Source organism: Pangasianodon hypophthalmus, chromosome 12, assembly GCF_027358585.1.
Source record: "Pangasianodon hypophthalmus isolate fPanHyp1 chromosome 12, fPanHyp1.pri, whole genome shotgun sequence".
Classification (NCBI taxonomy): domain Eukaryota; kingdom Metazoa; phylum Chordata; class Actinopteri; order Siluriformes; family Pangasiidae; genus Pangasianodon; species Pangasianodon hypophthalmus.
This window is the reverse complement of record NC_069721.1, coordinates 10,598,872-10,619,943: the sequence shown is the minus strand read 5'-3', so window position 1 is coordinate 10,619,943 and position 21,072 is coordinate 10,598,872. Positions and strand designations below refer to the sequence as shown.

Genomic DNA, 21,072 nt, shown 5'->3' with positions numbered 1-21,072 from the left:
TCATCAGTGCTTGTCAGAAGTTTTGTTTATTCACAAGATATAAATTAGACAGCAGAATAAAATGCAGCCCAATGTGGCCCAAAGAAAGTGAAGCTGAAAGAGAACTGCACAGGATAAATACTATCCTATTCACAAACAATCTATACACCAATACACCTAAGTCCTACCGTGAAATACAGGTTAAAAGGAAACCAATGGTTAGGCCTACGTTAAGAATAATAAAATTATTTGCCAACAAAAATAAACACAATGCTACATGCAAATTGTAGATTAACCTGTCAAAATACTGTCACTGGTTTGAAAAAGGACAGACAAAAAAAGGAACATGGGTGTTTGTTTTTGACACAAAGACAAGCAATTAGTTGTCCATGCATTTGGATTTAATAAGGAGGCTACTAATAGATTGTTGGGAACACAAAACATCAGGCAGAAAGAACATTTCAAACATTATTTCTAGGAAAAATCTGCCAAGCTGCATAATAATTTACCATGTAAACATAAAACAAACAAGATGTAAACACAGGGCCATTTCATTGAGACTAAAAACAGACCTATGCATTTTCATTCAGATTTTAATTGTCACAGCAAAGAGAGCTCATAGATGACAGTTTCATAATAAGTACTGTTACACTGTACAGTTTTTCATGCACAGCTTTGCCACTGTTCAAACAGATCAGACAAAATAAGTGGCCATTATCAGTGTGGCAGGGTCTCTTCTCAGCAAATGACAGTGACAACACTAATGCTGAGCAAAAATTAATCATCTGTTTACAATGTTGATATGCTGCTGACTAACACGATTAACACCCATCCATCATTATAGTCTGTCAGCAAGTTTTTGGTCAGTATTCATCAGTGAAAGGAATAATTAATAAACAGCTGACTATATTATCATCAACTGTGGGTGAAAGAATTTTAAAGTGCTCACATTCTTGTTACATTCTCTTGCCACTAGAAACTTTTTTTAAAAATAATGAAACTATATCCATATCCTTGATAGCTTTAAAGTTGTATAAAATATATATTCTTTATGATGAAGTTACACTCTTAACATGTAGGTCATTAACTTAGATTAAATTCTTTGCTTCACCTGTTGTTTTGTCAAGTTCTTGGCACATGGATGGCCTTAGTTTATGAGAGCAGCAATTCTAAAGCATATTCTCACCAGGCTAAAGGTGAAGCAATGCGAGGACTCCTGGGGTTTTCTGTGGCCTGCGTCTCATTTAGTGCTCTCTGCAACACAGAGAAAAAACGACATAGCAAAACTCATCAAAATCCCTTTTTTTCAATCAGACAGAAATGGCATGACTTTTATTACTTATCATATTACTTCATGTTATTTTAAGATGCGGAACACTGTTTCTTCATTTCCATGCACGGCTCACCCCAAACTTAGAAATGAATTCGGCAAAGATGCCAAAGAATGCTTCTGTGGTCGTGGCCTTGCTGTCTTCTCCAAAGTAAGAGGCTACCTTGGCAAACTCATCCATTGCTTTCTGCTGATGAGAGTCCAGAGACTGCACAACTGGATGCGAGTTTTCTAGGAAGCTCTGACGCCAAAGTTAAGAGATCAATACACACTTGTTCTTCTACATCAGAGTCTCAGCAGGCAAATTTGCATTTAATGCTTATGTTACATGAAATATAATGTTCTGTTGATTTCTACTGAGGATAACTGTGATCTTGTATGTTCTGTAAAATGCATGCTGTTTAGGAATAAAACATGACAGGGCATGCTGTCATGTTTGGGGTGGTGTGATGCAGCCTAGCATGAAGCAGAGGGCTGTTACCACCGCAAAGTTAAATATTTTCCTATAATAACACATTCTGTTATATAAGACAATGTTTTATTCCTCTTATACCACAGCAATTTGTCAACAATTACAATTTTTAATTTATTAATGAATGGCATGTCATGCTTTTTTTTATCCAGTTACAGTTATATTTAATGTTGTGGTACATCCTCAAGACAAGTTAGTTCCTGTTACCACTTATAACAGTTGTTCCTTCACCAGGCTATATTTTTGTCTCATTCTTGAAGTTAATTAATAAGTTATACAAAAAAAAAAAAAAAAAATACAGCTTGTCAAGTTACAGAGAAACCAGAAAGCATAAACTCCTCTGTCCTGAAGACTCTCCCATGGTAAAAATCTTGTGGACTGTTACGAAGTGCTGACACCTAAAACTCCTTCCAAAAATGTTAAATAAATGTCTCCTTACAGAAAACTTCACCAAATCAACAGCTAGACATGTTTCTTTGTTAAATAACAACACATTCTCTTAATCTGTTTCAAAGCCGCATTAAGAAAATTCAGCACCTTCTGACCAATCAGATTTGAGATTTCCACAGCACTGTGATATAAACACATTTATCAAGGCCAGAAAATTGAGTATTTCTGTGAAAGACAGGATGAAGAAAGTAGTGTGCTGCTGTAGCATTGTTAAAACACTGGTATACCATTACAAATTGTAGGTCCAGCCAAGCACCAGTACTAGGGATTTTGAATCCCACTCTCAACGACAAACAACTGCCTGAAGTCCACCTTCTATTCTAGTCGATCTTTTTTGTTTAAAATCCTTATGCATTAGTAGAGGATACACTCATGACTGCTGCAAATCGATCTTCTGCTGTGGCTGGGATCTTTAGACAGGCAGTCCTGATTTCCTGGATAGTGGAGTGGAGATCACTGAGGTCTGCTGTAATGGTTCTCTGATTCACTGGGTGCACAGAGGAAAAAAGTATTCAGCCAAACATGACTTATCATGTTATCTATTAAGATTTTTTTTAACATGCACAGAAGATATATATAAATATATTACATTACTGGCACTTGGCTGATTTTACCTTTGGCAGCCAGTGGCACTGTTATAAGCTCTCCTGCAAAGTTGAGAAGTTCGGGAAAGTGTTGGCGTAGTGATTTGGCTAGAATATGGAGAAAGGTTGACTTCCCATCTACTGTTTTTGTTGTGCTGAGCTGTGGAGAAGACAGTGGTTCAGGATTCTCACAACCTTATTATTAGATAGGCCAGTTAACAAGCTTACATGTTTTATGTAATATTTTTAATGGCAAAATGATATAAAAAACATAATAAAACATCTTTCAAACCATCTTTTTGATTAATATCTACTGTACCTCAGTAAGGAAGTTGATTTTAAAGCCTGTGGGTTTATTTGTCCTGGGTTGGCCATTATTAAGATAGTTTCCCATTGCTAAGACAAACTAAAACAAAACATCATAATAATTATATCTAAAGAAAAGTTCACTATACAGAATATTAATGCATATAAAAATTAGAAAATAGATGCATGTTTCATTAACTCATTACTGTACAAATGGCTGTTTAGGTTATAAAAGTACTTTACCTCCAGGATCTTTGCAAGTTTTTTGCTGTTTTTTAGTTCTAGGGAGGCTTTGTAGATGCACTCATAACCAAGTCGCATTTCTTCAGTTTTCTCCTGCAGGGTTGTTTTAAACAGGAGACTCCGCAATCTGGTTTTATACTCAGGCACTAGCAACATCTGCAAGACCCACACAAAGTCTTAAGCTTTCATAAACAAATGAAATGCCTTCTATATTTTAATGGAACTTCCTGGAATTGTTTTCCAGAAAAAAATTTCTTATCTGCACAGTAAAAGAAATGTGCACCTGAAGGACAAACTTGTCAGGTTCACTAAGCTTGGCAGGATCCTGGTCATACTGCTGGAACTGTTTAACCTCATCATCATCAGGAGCATACAGCAAAAGCTGCTTAATGTGAGAAGGCTCCAGACGCTCAGTGCTCATAGTCATGAGGACCTTTCGTAACTCTCCTGGAGACAGCTTCAGATGGGCTATGAGGATAGCTGGGGAGAGCAACCAAGGGGAGAGTGAGCAAACTTCACCTCTTACACTCACCAGCCACTTTATTAGGAACATCATAGTAATACTTGGTAGGAACTCCCTCCCTTTGCTCTCGTAACAGCCTCAAATCTCTGTGGCATGGATTCCACAAGGTGTTGGAAATATTCCTTTGAGGTTCTAGTCCAGCACATGATTGCTGCAGTTTTGTCAGCAGCACATTCATGCTGTGAATCTCCTGTCTACCATCCAAAAGGTGTTCTATTGGATTCAGATCTGGTTACTGGGGGAGGCCACTGAACTAAACAAGATTCAATGTCATGTTCATGGAACTAGTCAGAGATGACTTGTGCTTTGAGACATGGTGCATTATCATGCTGGAAGAAGCCATTATAAGATGGGTAAATTGTGACCATAAAGGGATGCACGTGGTCAGCATCAATACTCATATAGGCTGTAGCATTCCAACAATGCTCTATTGGTATTAAGGGGCCCGATTTGTGCCAAGAAAACATTCCCCACACCATTACTCCACCACACCACCACCCTGAACTGTTGACGCAAGGCAAGTTGGGTCCATGGATTCACTCTGTTGATAGCATATTCTGGCCCTACCATTTCCATGTAGCAGCAGAAATTAATCAGGACTTTATCAGACCAGGTGAGGTTTTTCCAATATTCAGCTGTCCAGTTTCGGTTAGCCTACGCCCACTGGAGCCTCAGATTCCTGTTCTTGGTGAATAGAGACTGTTGTGTGTGAAAATCCCAGGAGACCACCAGTTTCTGAAATATTCACAATAGCCTGTCTGGCACCAACAACCAGGCCACGGTCAAAGTCACTGACATCACATTTTTCCTCATGCTGATGTTTAATGTGACCATTACTGGTCTTGACTTGTATCTGCATGATTTTTATACACTGCACTGCTGTCATTTGATTAGCTGATTGAATAACTGCAGGAATGAGCACTTGTACAGATGTTCCTAATAAAGTGGCAGCTGAGTGTGTATATAGCTAGCAAATCTGTTTTTTTTTTTTTTGCCTTCCTCCATTATGTACTGGTAATCTTAACAGTTCAGTGTTTTACAGTTGATATTTTAAATCTAATAAGTATAGAAGCTAATGTAAGGCTTCCCATGACTGCACATTGAGACTAGGTATACTTTAGCATTCTTACACAAGACATTTGTATTAATACACCCTCAGGTATTTTATATTGTTCTTCAAATTCAGCAAATCTCAGTCTTTGGTGCAACCTGGATAATTCCTCTGTGAAGTAATCCCAGTTATACTCACAAGCATTGTAGGCTTTTTTATGAGAGAGAATCTCGACCACGTCTTTCTTTTTAAAGCTCTCAGGTAGAATGGCGGGCTCTGGAAGAGAAACTGACATATTTAATTACATTGTAAGGATCAGTTCTCCTGGAGCCAGCAGTGGAAACAATAAATGGAACATCATGAGAATAAAGAGAGATGCTGAGATGCCAGTGAGGGAGGGGAGGACACTGTGAATGGACAGACTGTAAGTGATCCATGAGAAATGGTAAACGTGATGAGCTGAAAAAGCACAAACATAGACAACACACATGAGATATGTATATTAAGTATCAGTGCAGATGTTATAACATATCACAATATGCAATCAACAAAGATGCTTTGGTAGATGTTTCTTGATGGCGGTACTTTGACATGAATACATGTGACAATCCAAACTTACTGGAACCTGCTTGTGTGCCAAAGTGCAGCTCCAGATTGAGGTATTTCACCATGTCACTCAATTTGCCATAGTCAGGGTCCTCTCCAAGCTGGCAAACAAGCAGAAAGAGGCATTATCAGACCATCATTATCAGACCATCACTGCATTGTGCTTATTGTATAACTAACTAACCTGTCCCCAGATAGTGCCCTCAGAATTCTCCACCTGCTCCCAGCGGAGCCTCTTCACACTCATGTGGTTGGTATCTGAAGCCTGAGGGCTTGGCTTTGGCAGAGGTGGGGGTTCGCAGGGTGGGGGCAGTGGAGGTGGGGGTGGTGGTGTTACCTTTGAGATGGTACTCTCATAGGTCTTACGGGTAGACTGTGGTGAATCTCTCTTTGCTTTGGGCTGCATGGCTGAGCTCTGCTGGCTCTGGTAGATGGACTGGGTGCGGTGCCTCAATGGGGGATGTGCGGATGTGTGAGCAGGCAGAGACGATGTTTGAGGAGGCTGTGGGGATGTGTGAGGAGGCTTTTGGGATGTGTGAGGAGGTTGTGGGGATGTGTGAGGGGATGAATGCAGGATGGGGTGGGCTTTGGGTTGGTGAAGTTGTTGGCTGGCATGAACAGAAGGCTGAGAATAGGGCTTTCGGGGCTGGGTGTGATGGAACCTTGTCTCCTTGCATGTAGGCAGCACTTGGTGACGAGATGGCCGGTTGGAGAGGATGAACCGAGGAGGGGGTGGTGGAGGGGGTATGATGGGGTGGTTCTGGAAGGCAGGAGGAGGTTGAGGCATGTGTTGTGGGGTGAGGCAGATGGGGGAGGGCGTGTCAGTGAACTGAATGGGTGGGGGCGGGGGTGGGGGGCTCCGGGGAGGGGGTGGGATTTGCTCTGATTCAGACGAGTAGGTTAGCGAGCTTGAATCCTCACTGCTGTGGTCCTCGCTGCTCGCACTGCTCGCTTGACGAGACAATATGTTGTCCTGTTCCTCCTGGAAACTCATCTGTCAAAGACACACACTAGTCAAATCTCTGTATATATAAACTACTTACATTAGTCAACCTTAACACACACACCTCTTCATAGTCATTCTCGCCTCCCAGAAAGTTATCCACAATGGTGACTCGGTGGCCAAGCTGTTCACTCAGGGCATCCAGGAATTTGTCTGTGTCTCGGCTGCGTGGGGGTCTGGAGAAAGTGAAAAGTTTTTTTCGACGAGGCTGAGGGCTTGGGGCCTCATCTGAGTGCTGAGGGGAGGTAGGAGAGCTGTCCAGGCTGACATAGGGGTTAGAGTCCATGCTTCCAGGAGAAGGGATGGTCTGCTGGTAGAGGTCATACTGAGGGCTGGAGCAGGGCTCCTTCCATGTCAGGGACAGGCCTGACTTACGGTTCCCTGTAAGGAACAATATATATTTAAAGGAGGATGATGGATAAAAGATTATGTGCATATGTGCTAGGTGTCAATCAATGCATTCATTTATATACAGCCATAATAATATTTACCTTTCTTCCAGTGAAATGTTTTATTACATTTGTATCGTACATCCCCTCATCAAGCACCAGTTAACCATTGCATTTCAGAGACACTGGGTGGTATTATGAGTGTACCTTTTTTAGCATGTGTGAAGGAGAGAGTGAGTGCATGGCTGTCAGCATGGCTCATGCCCTCATTCCCAGGTGATGAGTTACTCTGCAGAGGCTGGCTGTTCTTCACCGTGTATGCACTCTCCAGCTCTGTGTACACTCCTGATATCTACAGGTTTTTATGTGGTTAGATGACAATGGCATGACTGAGTAAAAGCAATTGAAAATGCAAGAGGTACTTGGCAAGTGCTGAATGGTACCCACGTGGTTCAAATCTGGGGACTCGGGAAAGGAGGTCCCATCGCCACATTGTCTTTCTCCTGGGGTTGCAGGCTCAGTGAAAGTCCCTGAGGAGAAAGATCACTGTCCAGCACACAGTACCCCAAAGCAAGCTGACAGCCCCCCAATGAAAACAAAGGCACAAACAGCAGTTGTTTGTAATTCACCTTAGCGGTAAGGTTGTTGGACTGAGCAAAAAGCTGCTTGCAAAACTCAACACACAGCAGCAGTCTTATTGAACCATAAACATTAGACCTGACATGGCTAGTTGTTTAAGGGTCCATAAGAGCGAAGGAATGATTCTACGGCATGATGTAAAATGGAGGTGGAGGAGTCATAGCTAATATGAGCCAGTGTAATATGATCTACATTTACAGAAGCCTCCATACTGATGTATATAATACATACCCATTCCTAAATGAGTGCCAATGATGCAATCATCTGAGCTTCTTTCTCGGACACTGTTTCTGTGGGATGTTCCAGTCACCCTCATGGAGCTGCTCCGTCTGTGATTTTCTGTGCCCAGTTCAGGCTCTGCCAGTGCACACACACACACATATACAACAAAAGGGGATTAAAAATCTTGTGTAAACAAGAAAGAAAATACAAATGCTTAAACTACATTATCTACCATTTACACAAGCAATAACATTCACGCCTAGTACTCAGCCAAGCCTACACAGACTACACAAGGGTCTTCACTGCACACCTGCTCCTTTGAAGCCCAGGAAGCGGGAGATCTTGCTCTTACAGCGCTCCTGCTCCTCACAGGTCAAAAGCTGATAGATGAACTGCCAGATCAGCTGCTTGGCAGGAGTGTCCAGCACAGGAAAAACATCCACAATGAGTGTGTCCACATTCCTGGATTCCAGACAGACATGGGAGGCATTTCAGTGACAGTAAAGCAGCACTCCCTGTATGCTGTCCCAGTGTAACATCAAGTCCTATAGAAAATCCAAGGGAACCCACGCAGAATGTTCTGTATGCATCTATTTGTGCCAGGAGCTGGAGCTATTTTTAAATGCTTTGCACATTGATTTCACCACTGTGAGGCTCAAGAAATGTTCCAGGCCATGGAAATGCTGTGCTTTGACATTTGTGCTGAAAAGCATGTTACTCTCAGTGAGTGTTAATTAGTTGTCTTCAGACTTCAGAAGTTGCTGTTAAAATTTCTGGGGGATTTATGTAATAATTAATAAATATATTTGTCTGAAGCCAGGATGCTAAGCTACGAAACCATATTTTGTCATATCTGAGCCTACAAATGATCTCAAAGGCAATAGGTAAGACCACAGATACTGACATTCTTCATAACACAGAAAACACCAATCCACATAAAACTGGCTCTAAATCAACAGCCTGAGTAGCTTCATACATACTGCTGTGACCATAAGTAATAAAGGCAGAAAAGTTTATTAATAACAGGAGAACTGTCTAAATCTGTGCTGTATTGCATTTGGTGTATGGCAGCAGGTAGCAGGAGACAGGAGACAGTAACCTGTGCTGAAAGAAGGTCTCGAGAGCCTTGCAGATTGTGTATCTCTCTTGCGTGGTGAGGAGGTGCTCGAGCTGCTGACTGAAGGTGCGGCCATGCACGCGGATGCTAGGAGGAAGGATCTCTGCTACCCACTGCAGGGAGCTGAGGGCAGGGGAGTGAGAGCAAGGGAGTGAGGGAGTCTCTTCGGTTTCAGAGTCTGATGGAGAGTATAGCACCGGCCCCTCTTCCACCACCAGAGTGGGATTGGCGCCGCTGCCCTGCAGCATTGATACCACCTTCTCGTGGGAGCAATTCCTAAACAAACACCAAAATTGTGTTTAGGAACTCTTGGCTTTGTTTGCTTTATAAAACTATAATTATGTGAAAGGATTTGGGGAGTTATTTATTATCCTAGTTTAAGTGATCTTTATTATTATAACCACTATTATTAACCTCTAGCTCTCCTTAACATTTCGAAAGCGTAAAACTTATTATGCAGTAACAACATGGAAAACAAGTGGATTTTACAAGGTTAAGACTTAATTATTATTGTCACCATTTCAACAGTATTATCTTATTTAATCAGCAGCATGTCCACATTCCTATATCACAAAAAGGAGTACCTCATTATCCTTTGAATGAATGAATGAATGCTTGTATTTAACCACAGTACAAACATATTTTGCCATCAGATATTTTGAGCAATGAATGAACAACAATAATATTAAGTCTCAGAAACAAACCTAATTATTTTTAGCTCAGAGATCCATTAATATTGTTCCAAGCTCTGCTTATACCTGACTTAGACTAATGTCCCAGCAAGTCTACATCCATGCAACAATATCCTTATATCATTCTAAATCTGCTCATAGGACAAGATTGTAATCACTTACCATGTATATACACAATATACTGTATGTGTAGATGAAAGTAGTTAAATACTGAAGCTAAATACATTGTGAGAAAAGATTATCCCACTCGATGTTTTGTATAAACTTCAAAACTCATCTGGAGATTACCTCATATCCAGCCCATTGAGAAACAGAATACGATCTCCTGGTTTAAGGCCACACTCCTCAGCAGGGCTATCTGGAGTAAGTGAACAGAAAAGTTATTAATAACACAGAAATTCCTGATATTCTTGTTGCATAATTTTAGAAATATATTTATTTGTTTTTGTAATATAGTTTTTGTTGTTTTCTGGTTTTGTGAAAGAAAAAAAAACTTTTACTGTTTTACTGCTATTGAGCAGCATGCTTTATTATAATCAGAATTCTTCAGTGTCATCAATTATTTAACAAGCCTGTTTCAACTCATCTGCTACAGTCCCCCTTTTTTGTTATTGGAACAACAAGGCCAATTCTTTTGTTTTTGCGATACACTGAAGATATTTGGATTTGAGGTCAAAAGATGAACATGAGACAACAGATCAGAATTTCAGCTTTCAGTTCCTGATATGGTCTGGTGATTGACTTGGCCAGTCTAAAACCTTCCACTTTTTCCCCTGATGAAGACCTTTGCTGGTGGCAGTGTGTTTTGGGCCATTGTCTTGCTGCTTGTTGAAGTTCCACCCAGTTAGATTGGATGCATTTGTCTGTAAATTGGCAGATAGAATGTTTCTGTAGTCTTCTGAATTCATTCTGCTGCTATCATTATGAGTTACATCACCAATAAATATTACTGAGCCTGTTCCAGAAGCAGCCATGCAAGCACAAGCCCTCCACCGTGCTTGACTGATGATTGTATGTTTTGGATCATAAGCAGGTCCTTTTTTCTCCATACTTTGGCCTTTCTATCATTTTGGTAGAGGTTAATCTTGGTTCCAGAACTTTTGTGGCTCATCTGTGTATTTCTTTGTGAATTCCAATCTGGCCTTCCGATTCTTACTGCTGATAAGTGGTTTTCATCTTGTGGTATAGCCTCTTTATTTCTGCTCTCAAAGTCTTCTTCGAATGGTGGATTGTGATACCTTCACCCCTGCCCTGTGGTGGTAGTTGGTGATGTCACTGACTGTTGTTTTTGGGTTTTTCTTCACAGCTCTCACAATGTTTCTCTCATCAACTGCTGTTGTTTTCCTTGGCCGACCTGTTCCATGTCTGGTTTTTAGTACAAAAGTGGTTTCTTTCTTTTTCAGAACATTCCAAATTGTTGTATTAGCTATGCCCAATGCTTGTGCAATGGCTCTGATCGATTTTCCCTCTTTTGTCAGCTTCAAAATGGCTTGCTTTTCTCCCATAGACAGCTCTCTGGTCTCATTGTTGGTTTATCGTTTTTAACAACAACTGGTGGGTTCAAGCAAAAAGTGCCATGTTGTTTAGTCCTTCTAGATGTAACTATCAGGAAATTAAAGCTGAAACTCTGATCTATTATCTCATATTCATATCAAACCAGATATGTCTTACTGTATAGCAAAAAGCAAAAAAATGGACTTTGCCATTCCAATAATTTTGAAGGGGACTGTATATACTGTACTTACTAACATGTCTACTGATAGATGAAGACACAAATCATACACTCAGTTTTGAGTCTAGGAGAGTATGCAATCAGTTTGTTCATCACGATACTGGACGCCTACAATATTTCCATAAGCAGCTCCACGTGGCTCGGCTGAGTCAGTGCTAACTAGGTTCTAACCAGGCCTGTAGTGGGTGGATATCGTCATGCAGACACTCACACATTCACCTCCCACTCTCCAGCCCCTCACACATTAATCCAGACTTTCATACACAATGTAGACCTACCCAACTCTAATCACAATCACAACAATATCACGAAACGTTAACTGACTTCTTGAGTACACCACTGAGCAATTCTGGTTGATGCACACTCTACTTACATTCTTCTCATGACTTCTGATATTTTTTAAATAGCTGTCTAACTCAAGGCAGTACATAGTCTACCTGGAATGACAGAGTCGATCCACACAGGAGCATGGCCTCTGAGCGTGAACCCAAAGCTCTTCTTTCCTCTGTACACACGGATGGTCCTATAGGGGAGAAATTAGTAGTAAAACTATGAAGTTGGAGATGATGTTCTTGTCAATTCTCAGATACTGCATTAGATATATAAATATAATGTGGATGCACATGATTTTTGGATCAGATTTGAATTTTATGTGTATTTAGGCCTGCTTGTATACAAATATAAGCTTAATCTAAACAAAAAAGACTAAAAAAGACAGGTGCTTATTACATTATATATGATATACTTCATATGTTGCACATATACACTTTGCATAAATTCTATCATTCCAAATGCAATTTTAATATGGCTAAAAGATTAGTAAATACCCTCTGATATGTTTACACTGAAATCTCTAAAAAAAAATGAGCAATGGATATTAAATTCTCACACCTACAGCACCAAACAGATCTAATCCAGATTCTATTTTTGGCTTCTGCTTACACAGTAAGCGATAAAATGAACAGAAGGGTAGACAACACTGCACTAAGACTGCATAGAGAACATGGATCAAGAGCATTTGACGTTTCAGTACAGAAGAGTGCCCTGATTTTTCTGCTTCTCACTGAGAACATTTGACATTTGAACATCGAAGAGCATGCTGTTGGTTGCTGTGGCAACTCCTCGAAAAGATACTGAAGATGTTGGGCAAAGATGGAGGTGAATAAGCAGTAAAATGCTATACCATTTATACAAGGCAAACTCATCCATTTAAATGAAGGCGTGTTGATTAAAACAGGCAGATAATGGCAATCAGTGATGTTTGCTTAAGAGGACATTATTACATAGCAGAAAACAGTGAAAAAAAAAAAAAAAAAAAAAAAGAGCAGCAGTTTAGGCATTAAAATGTATTCTTGATAATGGCAGTGAATCATATCTGATCTAATAGATTCAACTGTTAAAATGTATAACTCTGTCAATGGGCTTGTGACAAAAATATCACCATTTAATGGCTGAAAAAACATTTTAGTCAAAATACTGTATAATGAACTGCTGAAAAAAGGTTTAAGGTGTTGTCCGATTTTAATCTATGTAAAACTCAATCTGTTAAAAAGAGAATTCCAAAAATTATAATAAATAGTAGAGGCAGTAGTAATGATGCTAAAATGAATGTAAGTTGACAATTTGAAGGTCAGTTATGTATGTAATATCTCCTATCTCTTATCACAAATGTCACAGTGTAAAGGGTTCTGCAATATGACAGAGGCATTATAAAGGAGATTTATGGCCAACATGTGATGAGATACATAGTGTATGCTTAATCTCCACTTTAATTCTATGAAGAGGCACTTGCTTTTGTATGAGTGAATATGTATATAGAATTGTAGTGCAATAGAATGGTACAACAGAGGTATAAACAATGTGGAACATGGAATGTGAACATGTGTGTGTGTGTGTAAACAATATTAATAGAATATATTACACATTAAGCTTCATTCTACTTCATCAAGCAGTGGATGTTAAGTCCTGAAATAAGCATATGCCAATGATGCTGTTCCCACACACCCACACACACACTCCTACACATGACGCAAGTCCAACATTCCACAGACTGTGAAGTGTCAACATTGATGTTTTTTTAATGAAAAGCCATCCTCATACAGCTCTGTCTTTTATTTTACCACACTTTTATATTCACAGGGAACACTCTTCCCTTTAGGAGGAGCAATGCAAAAGCACAGCACAACCTGTACAGCTCTGTGTCGCACGCAGTACCTGGTCTAGTGCATCGTGTACAGTGATATATACAGAACCATTTTCTCATCAATTAAATCTGTTGTAACTCTATCCATTATGTACACAGGGAGTCCATGTTTATATGTACATGTGTATTTTTAAGGTAAAACCCAGGGATGAACTACAGTACACAGTAATTCAGAAATAAAATTAAGAGACTTGGAAAACAGTTTATAGTATGTGATGTGTGTTTATATTCATATATACCTCTGATTTGCTCCAGTGGGGGGGATGCTGGGGATGCCAGATGTGCTCTTCTTGTGGCCACGTTCATGGTTCTCTCCGGTGTCTCTGGGAACTGAGCTGGCCCTTTTGGAGGCATGTGGCCGCTCATGGTGCTCCTGGCTGCGGCTGCGGCGCAGTCGGTTCTGGCCTGGCTCGCTCACGCTCTTACTGCGGCACACGCGGTTGAGAAGACTTTGGGAGACGGCTTCATCAAACCTCTGCCGGTGCTTCTTGGGGATGAAGATCCTAGCAAACATAGTAACAGCAAGGCAGAAGAAATGGATGGTGAAAATCAGCTGTAAAGAGCCATTAAGTTTAGCTTTCAGACCAGTTCAGATAGCTATGCCCTCCGGCCAATGACGTCAGTCGTGGTCAAGCGAAGGCTTACAACAGATTCCTTTCCCTCTGATCAAAAGAAGAAGCTGGAAAAATGTTCCTGTTTAAAAATCCATTACAGCAGTACAGAGTGTCCTTCTGTGCTACAGATGATGACTGAGCCTCTCAAATGAGGAAAGAAGTCTGGTTTCCTACTGACAAGCTCCCACTACAGCAGGCAGCATATAGCAAATTGAAAGGTGTGGGAGTATCTCTCGCACTCTCACTCTCCCCAGCTCTCTCTCTCTCTTTCTCGCTCTCTCTCTTTCTCTCTCTCTTTCCCTCTCTGTATTTCTCTCACACTATTTATTTTTATTGTATTTATTTATTTTAACAGTACTAAATTATTTTAGTATTCTATACATGATGTACTGTATCTGTACTGCATACGGATAAACTGTATCATACAGTAGGGTCCAAAGGTCTGGCAGCACTAGTCAAAATGCTTCTATTTTGCATTCTTTTCTAACTTAATACAACAGTTTTCATTACAAAGTATATTACTGACAACAACTTGACTGAAAAGTATAATCTTTGAAATATTTACATGATTTGCAGAGTTTTTTAGTATTTGGTATGTCTCCTTTTTGCTTTAATGACAGTGTGCACTCGAGCTGGCATGGATTCTACTACTTTATGTAAAACCTTATGATCCATTTTTGATAAAATCCATCAGAGTCATCTGAAAACATGCTTCAATAGAAGAGATTAGGCATGAGCAAAATCTGACCTTTTGTACAACGCACTTAACATGGTCAATATCACAAATCTGCTTACATTTAAATAGGGACCTAGAAATAGCACAGAATCTTGAATATTAAATATTAAAGATATTGAACATTTACTTTTTTGTTTTAAATATTTAAAATTCTAAAACCTTCTGTTTATTTCCAATTTTTAATGAAAGAAAAAAAAATCCCAGATTTTCTCAGACTTTCGGACCCCACTGCATATACTAAGCACAAATTAACAACAGGGTTTGCATGCAATTTAGATAGTGGTGGAATACAAAAATGCAAAACGAGTGTTCAAAGGCACTTCTTAAAGAATCAGTTACTACATACTGGAGTGTAAACAGTAATCGATCAACTTAATACCGTGTGGCTGTAATGGATATTATTTTTAATACTATTTTGGTAGCAAAGTAAAAATATGATTTCATTATAACTCTGTAATCTAAAAAATCCATCATATAAATCACTATTGTTCAGAATAACCACTAATTGTTTTAGGGTCAATAAAACACAGAATAATTTGTCATGACACCCAAAGAAAAAATCTTCACTGTATTATCTTCGCTAAGATTTGCAAGGAGAATCTCACATAATGAGGATGATGAGTGTAATATAACATAAAGGAATTAATAAATAAATGTATTAATAAACTGCAAACTGAAAGTTTACTTGGGTAAGTATAAGACCTGTGTTAGTGTTTCATGTCATCCATGTACATGACTGGTGTCTCTTTGAACAGCAGTACAGCACATTATCCACTGACAATAAGGCAAATGCATTTATCACAAAACAACTTTATTTATTTTTTAAGTCAAAAATTAACATTAACTGTGCTCAAAAGTCTTCAGGGGAAAATGCAAATATGTTATTATGTGCTGAAGGCTGCCATGACAATCCCCAGCTGCCTCCAGGTGCACATTACATATGCAGAGCTGAGTGGAGTAGCTTAAATATGAGGGGTCTAGTGAGGTGAGTACTGTCAGGTAAAAGGGGAGACAATTAAGCGTGTAAAGAGATCGGTACAAACAGTACATGTACAATGCATTAGGAGATACTAACATATCATATTTCTGGAAAACATAAAAGTTGAAACAACATATTAAATTGGCAGAATTTTCTGATTTAGTGGTTATGACATGTTTACTATATAGTTGCTTTTTAAATGCAGTATGTATGAAAAACATTTTTGCAGATTTCATCAATAATTCAATAGCAGCAGGGTTGCCTATTACATACCACCATAGATTCTTTATTTCTTCTTAATCGAAAAAAAAAAGCCAAATTGGTTTCAAACAGAAAAGACAGCACTTGCTCAAATGACATTTGGTAAACAGACTGTAGAGACACCCCACATAAGGATATACATACATTAATAATTTATAGCTTTCTCAAGCATGATAATCAAACTGCTTCAGTACACAATTCTGGCAGCAAATGATGCAATCAGGTTACCTGTTCGCAGCTCAGAACGTTTCAGGAATAAGACTTGCATGTTAAAAAGAAACTGACAGAAGTTTTAAGCTGCTTTAAATACTTTAAAAACAAGCATGCACTGCACTCCATTCAAAGCAATGGAAAAAAAAAATCACTGTCAGTCCAAACTGTTGACAAATGCTTATTACTTACTGGTTTTATTAAATGCTGATTACTTATTAAATACTTATTAGTATAAACAGCATTAAATACTTAGCACTTATTGGATTTATTTACACTATGTGTGTAGCAGCGACATTCAAATTCAAGTTCAGCAATCTGAAATTTTCAATAAATAAAAGATACTCATACCAAACAACCCATCTTTCTTTTCAAGGCTGTTATTAACTCTGAATCAAATGAAAAATAAAACATGGCACTATTGCAACAGAGCAAAATGCAATTGAATAGTCTTTTTATTATCAGAAATCAGCAAGAAACTGTCAAAAGAGTACACCCACTTCATAATGAGCTGCAAAGGCATAATGCTGAATAATGAGAAGAAAAGAGAGAAATATGAAATGTCTGCAGGCTTGCAGATTAGCATATTTTAATATTCTGCCTGTATGGAAACACACTGTCTCTATGGCTAGCCACCATGACAACCGAGTCAAAAAGTATTTTTCTATCACCATCTAAAGTGAATATTAGTAATGAATGCTGGGTAGCATCCCAGTAGGCCATCAGAAACTGTGCTATACTCATAGTGTTAAAACACTGACCCAGATACTGTTCAGTAGGTTAGAAATGGGAATCAAAATGTATGTATAATTCCATGACTATTTGAGTTTATTCCCAGTAGAAACATTGCTTATACAGACACACCCTGCTGCTGGGGCTCAGATGGAGGACAGATTTTCTGACTGAGGTACAAACACATTTAAGAGCATTTAAGATACACTATATGATGTATCAGCCAGTTGAATCTACATAGTCACATCCAACATTTGTGATTTTCTCTGTCACACTTCTCAGTAGACACTTCTATATGGGGTATGTAGATTAAGAGGTTCCAGCCATAGCATACAGCATATGTACATCAGGGTTGCATGCACTAGTTTTTGTCTTCCTAGATTCATGGTGCAGTTGAAGGCAACAGCTTTGAAAAACACACTCATCACCATGTATGATCATATGTAGGGTTAGTTATTGGCATCAAGACAGGTGCTAGTAGCCCCTGAACTGCTGAGCAGATGCTGATGTCCACATTAACTGCCCTTCTCTCTAAAGACTCAAACACACCCCATAATTGTACCAAAGAAAGATACAAATGGAGTAACAGATGTTTTGTAGCATTTTGGTCCCAAGTGAGCAATTTCCTCAAAAGGCTTTGCTTTACCTTTTGTTCTCTGAATCAGCCAGGCATTCTGAGCTAAAATAGGAAATTGTAGAGAAAGAACCAGTTTATTTTTCTATGCCTGCCAAGCAGACAGATTGTGTTGGGACACAGAGCTGTGTCATCACTGGATCAGTCATGGTGATGCACATGCCATATCATGCCATTGAACTAGTGGATTGCTTGTAGAGAAATTTCACTTATGGACATGCTCACCTCACACACAGCAATGCCAGTGGATAATCCTGAGCACAACAGTACCAGATAGAGTCCAAGTGATCAACAGCTTTACGTAGCCAGACTGACTAACACCCACTAATCTCCCTCTAAGACTTTACATAAACACTGCAGGTCCTCTTGCAAGTTATTACCAGAGTCTGCACAGCAAAATCAGAACGTTGCCTGTTAGATCCTGTTAGTTTAAATGAACATTAGCCTGAATCTCAAGTGAAAGAATCAACATTGAGGCCCTCTAGTGGCCACCTGACAGTGCAGACATGCTAAAAGTGTTTCAGGTCAGAGAAGCACTGAAATAGAGGTTAAAAACTAGAACACGGTAAAAACTGTCTAGAGGTCTAATGCCTACCTGACATTAGAAATGAGTTGTTGCTGCTCCTCAGTGGTCAGGATGTCAGGAAGAACAGATGCCAGCCAGTCCACCTTCCTCTCAGCAGCAAACTGCTTTAGCACGGCAAACAGCTTCTCTTTCACCTCAGGCTCGCTCCCCAACACCTCCTCAATCTGACCCATAATTCCACAAAAACATGGCCATGAATGTCATGGCCTTGAATCATCACAAGTATTTTAATTCACAGAAAATAAAATCTTACATATGTGTGCTTTTTCTGTGCACTGCTAAAGCAATTCCTTATGTGATCTCACCCTTTTATTGAACTCTAAGGCTTTATGTTTGCGGTCCAGCCGCGGGCCTTCGCTGCCTTTCTGCCACTCATCTATGCTGCTACGCTTCTGCCGGCTGCCCATGCAGAGCACTCCAAGGCGCAGCGTGCGACCCTGTGATGCCTTTATTAAGGCAGCAGCCATCTCATGATGCTTCACAGGGATTCCATTCACTTCCATGACATAATCACCAGCCCTCAGACCACTGCGCCCAGCAGGGGAGCAGGGAGAGCAGTCCTCCACCAGCAGGGGGCAGTCTCCCACGATAGTAAAGCCAAAACGACCATCAGGGCCTGGGGTAATATCCATCTGCAGAGCCAAAACAAAACCGTGAGATTAACTACTGTCTCTGACATTTGAGTTACTTAGAAGAATGATTCATAAGAAGGGAAATAAAGATAAAATGAAACATAAATAAATGTCAGGCCATCCTACAGTGTGACGTATATGTTATGTCTCTATGAGCAAGGTGAAGCATACCAAATACAGGGGCTCAGTGTGCAAGAAGTATAAGGAATGTAATGGGAAAGAAAAAAGAAAATAGAAAAAAAATGGAGGTTTGCCAGTGCAGACCATGGCTTTAACTAAATGGTACAGAAATTTCTATAGTAAAGACTAGTAAATATTATGAGAACTTGGCTGGAAACTCAGTCATGAGAAGCAAGTGGGAGAAATTGGAATTAATACATGAACTAGGAAGGTGAAGCTTCCAAACTTTCTCAAAGTTATTTCTCAAACCTGCTGTATTCTGGAGACCACGCCAATGCTGGGTGGGATGTTCTTTTGTGCCTGTGCCAGGGCGATGACAGCCTGAGCTCCCAGACTGGACACATCCTGCCCTTCAATCTCCAGCACCTGGTCTCCAGGCTGCAGGCCAGATAGGTGAGCACTGCTACCCTCCTCCACTGTAAGGATATAGCTGGGCCCAGTGCCCCCAAGCTGGAAGCCAAACTCCTCTGGCCAGCCCTGGTTAGATGTTGGCATGGTAAAAACTGTAAGAGAGGAAGGAGAGCAGCTTACCTTTCTTTTTCTTGAACACATTCACCTATGTGATGATGCCATGACTGGAGCTGTGCCAAAGATTTAATGAACCCCAAACCTGTTCTCGAATCACTAGGAAATCTAGTGTCTCTTCAGGATAACAGACAATTTGACAAGCAGCCATGTAAGCAGGCCAGGTTGCTCTGTAAATGACAATACCCACATATTCAGGCACAGCAGTGGAACTGAGGTATAAAAGCATGATGCAGGCTCACAGCCAGCAAGTCTCAGCTGACTCCTCAAACCTTCTGCCGTCATTGACCTCATTGAGAATTCACAGCTGAGGAATATAAAATCACCTGTGCTTAGAAGACAGACAGTTACACAGCCATTTTTGCTCAGCTGCATGTCACAAAACGTCCAAAACCCTCTACAGCATGGTGCTTACTTTGAAATGGCTGTAAGAGGGACATTCATGCTAAAAAAAAAAAAAGGATAGCAGTATAAAAATATTAATTTGGCTAAGCATATATGTAGAACAAAATCTAACAATTTACCAGCTGGGGGCAGACCAAGGAATCCTTAACTCTGCTCTGATCTGCTAAGAGGCTTTAAATTTTAACAAAAATTATACAGGCTTATTTGTAAACCTATGGTAATAAGTGTTCACACTTGTAAATCAACATGTCTCTCATCTATTAGCAACTATGCACAATTAATGAGAAAATCACATTCTCCTGAATCCTCACAAGCAAATTAAAACACTAATATGAACTTACAGAAATCTTTAGGTGGATAACGTGGGCCAGACTTCTGGTTTTGGCGTAAAGAGTACCTCCCTTTCTTATTTTGCAGGAATCTCTTCATTTTGCCCGAGTCAACAAGTGTCGATGGTTATAGCCATAAGAAAAAACATCCAGTGCACGTCTCCCACCTAAGTGCCTCCTAAATGCGTTCAACACATCCTCTAGTCAAACATTAGCAGGCAAGGAGTAGAACCTTCCCAATGCCCTCCATCACCAAAGTCAACCATGCAGAGTATTGACACATAAAAAGCTGAGGGGCACACGGTGCCGAAATCCTTTTCTCCGTCACATTGACTCTGCATCTCTGGCAAGTCTGTCTAGTCTTGCCTGCAGAGCTAACACTGTGAAACTGGGACAGTGTAGCACAGATCCTTAATAATTCTCTCTCCAAAAAGGGTAAAGTGAGGCCCCATTTTGCTATAAATATCTTCCTCCCATACTCTGACAGCTAGTTCCCTCTCCAAGGGATGGAAAGTGGCCCAGTATCAGCATGGGGATGTAGCAGGACGGTGGAGGCTAATTAGAACGTCTGTGAGAGGATCACAGTCACACCAGTGCAATTAAATCCCTTGCTCTGGATTAGACAGATTAAATGATACATGCTAAGATCCCCCAACCACAAGACAGAAACACACTTGGACAGTGGATCCTGGGGAAAGACTTGTGAAG

The 21,072-nt window shown here is 40.0% G+C and overlaps 1 protein-coding gene across 3 annotated transcripts; it reads right to left on the bottom strand.

Annotated features, from left to right (window-relative positions):
• Positions 1 to 7: 7 nt before the first annotated feature.
• grid2ipb (glutamate receptor, ionotropic, delta 2 (Grid2) interacting protein, b) lies at positions 8 to 20,937 on the bottom strand. 3 transcript variants are annotated; one of them, XM_026915961.3, is made up of 23 exons: positions 20,377 to 20,936; positions 19,355 to 19,608; positions 18,599 to 18,925; positions 18,303 to 18,457; positions 13,781 to 14,044; positions 11,776 to 11,861; positions 9,895 to 9,964; positions 8,897 to 9,190; positions 8,108 to 8,259; positions 7,807 to 7,932; positions 7,384 to 7,466; positions 7,144 to 7,288; positions 6,612 to 6,928; positions 5,729 to 6,538; positions 5,558 to 5,645; positions 5,137 to 5,226; positions 3,648 to 3,844; positions 3,365 to 3,520; positions 3,135 to 3,221; positions 2,846 to 2,975; positions 2,600 to 2,718; positions 1,386 to 1,550; positions 8 to 1,233 (listed from the first exon to the last, which is right to left on the bottom strand). In XM_026915961.3, exons 1-23 carry the CDS (start codon positions 20,462 to 20,464, stop codon positions 1,162 to 1,164), a joined length of 4,275 nt encoding a protein of 1,424 aa, XP_026771762.1. In that variant the 5' UTR covers positions 20,465 to 20,936; the 3' UTR covers positions 8 to 1,161. The 3 variants fall into 3 exon arrangements, with proteins under 3 accessions (XP_026771762.1, XP_026771763.1, XP_026771766.1); XM_026915962.3 differs by having other exon boundaries at positions 5,137 to 5,214; XM_026915965.3 differs by lacking the exons at positions 7,144 to 7,288; positions 7,384 to 7,466 and having other exon boundaries at positions 20,377 to 20,937.
• Positions 20,938 to 21,072: the final 135 nt, after the last annotated feature.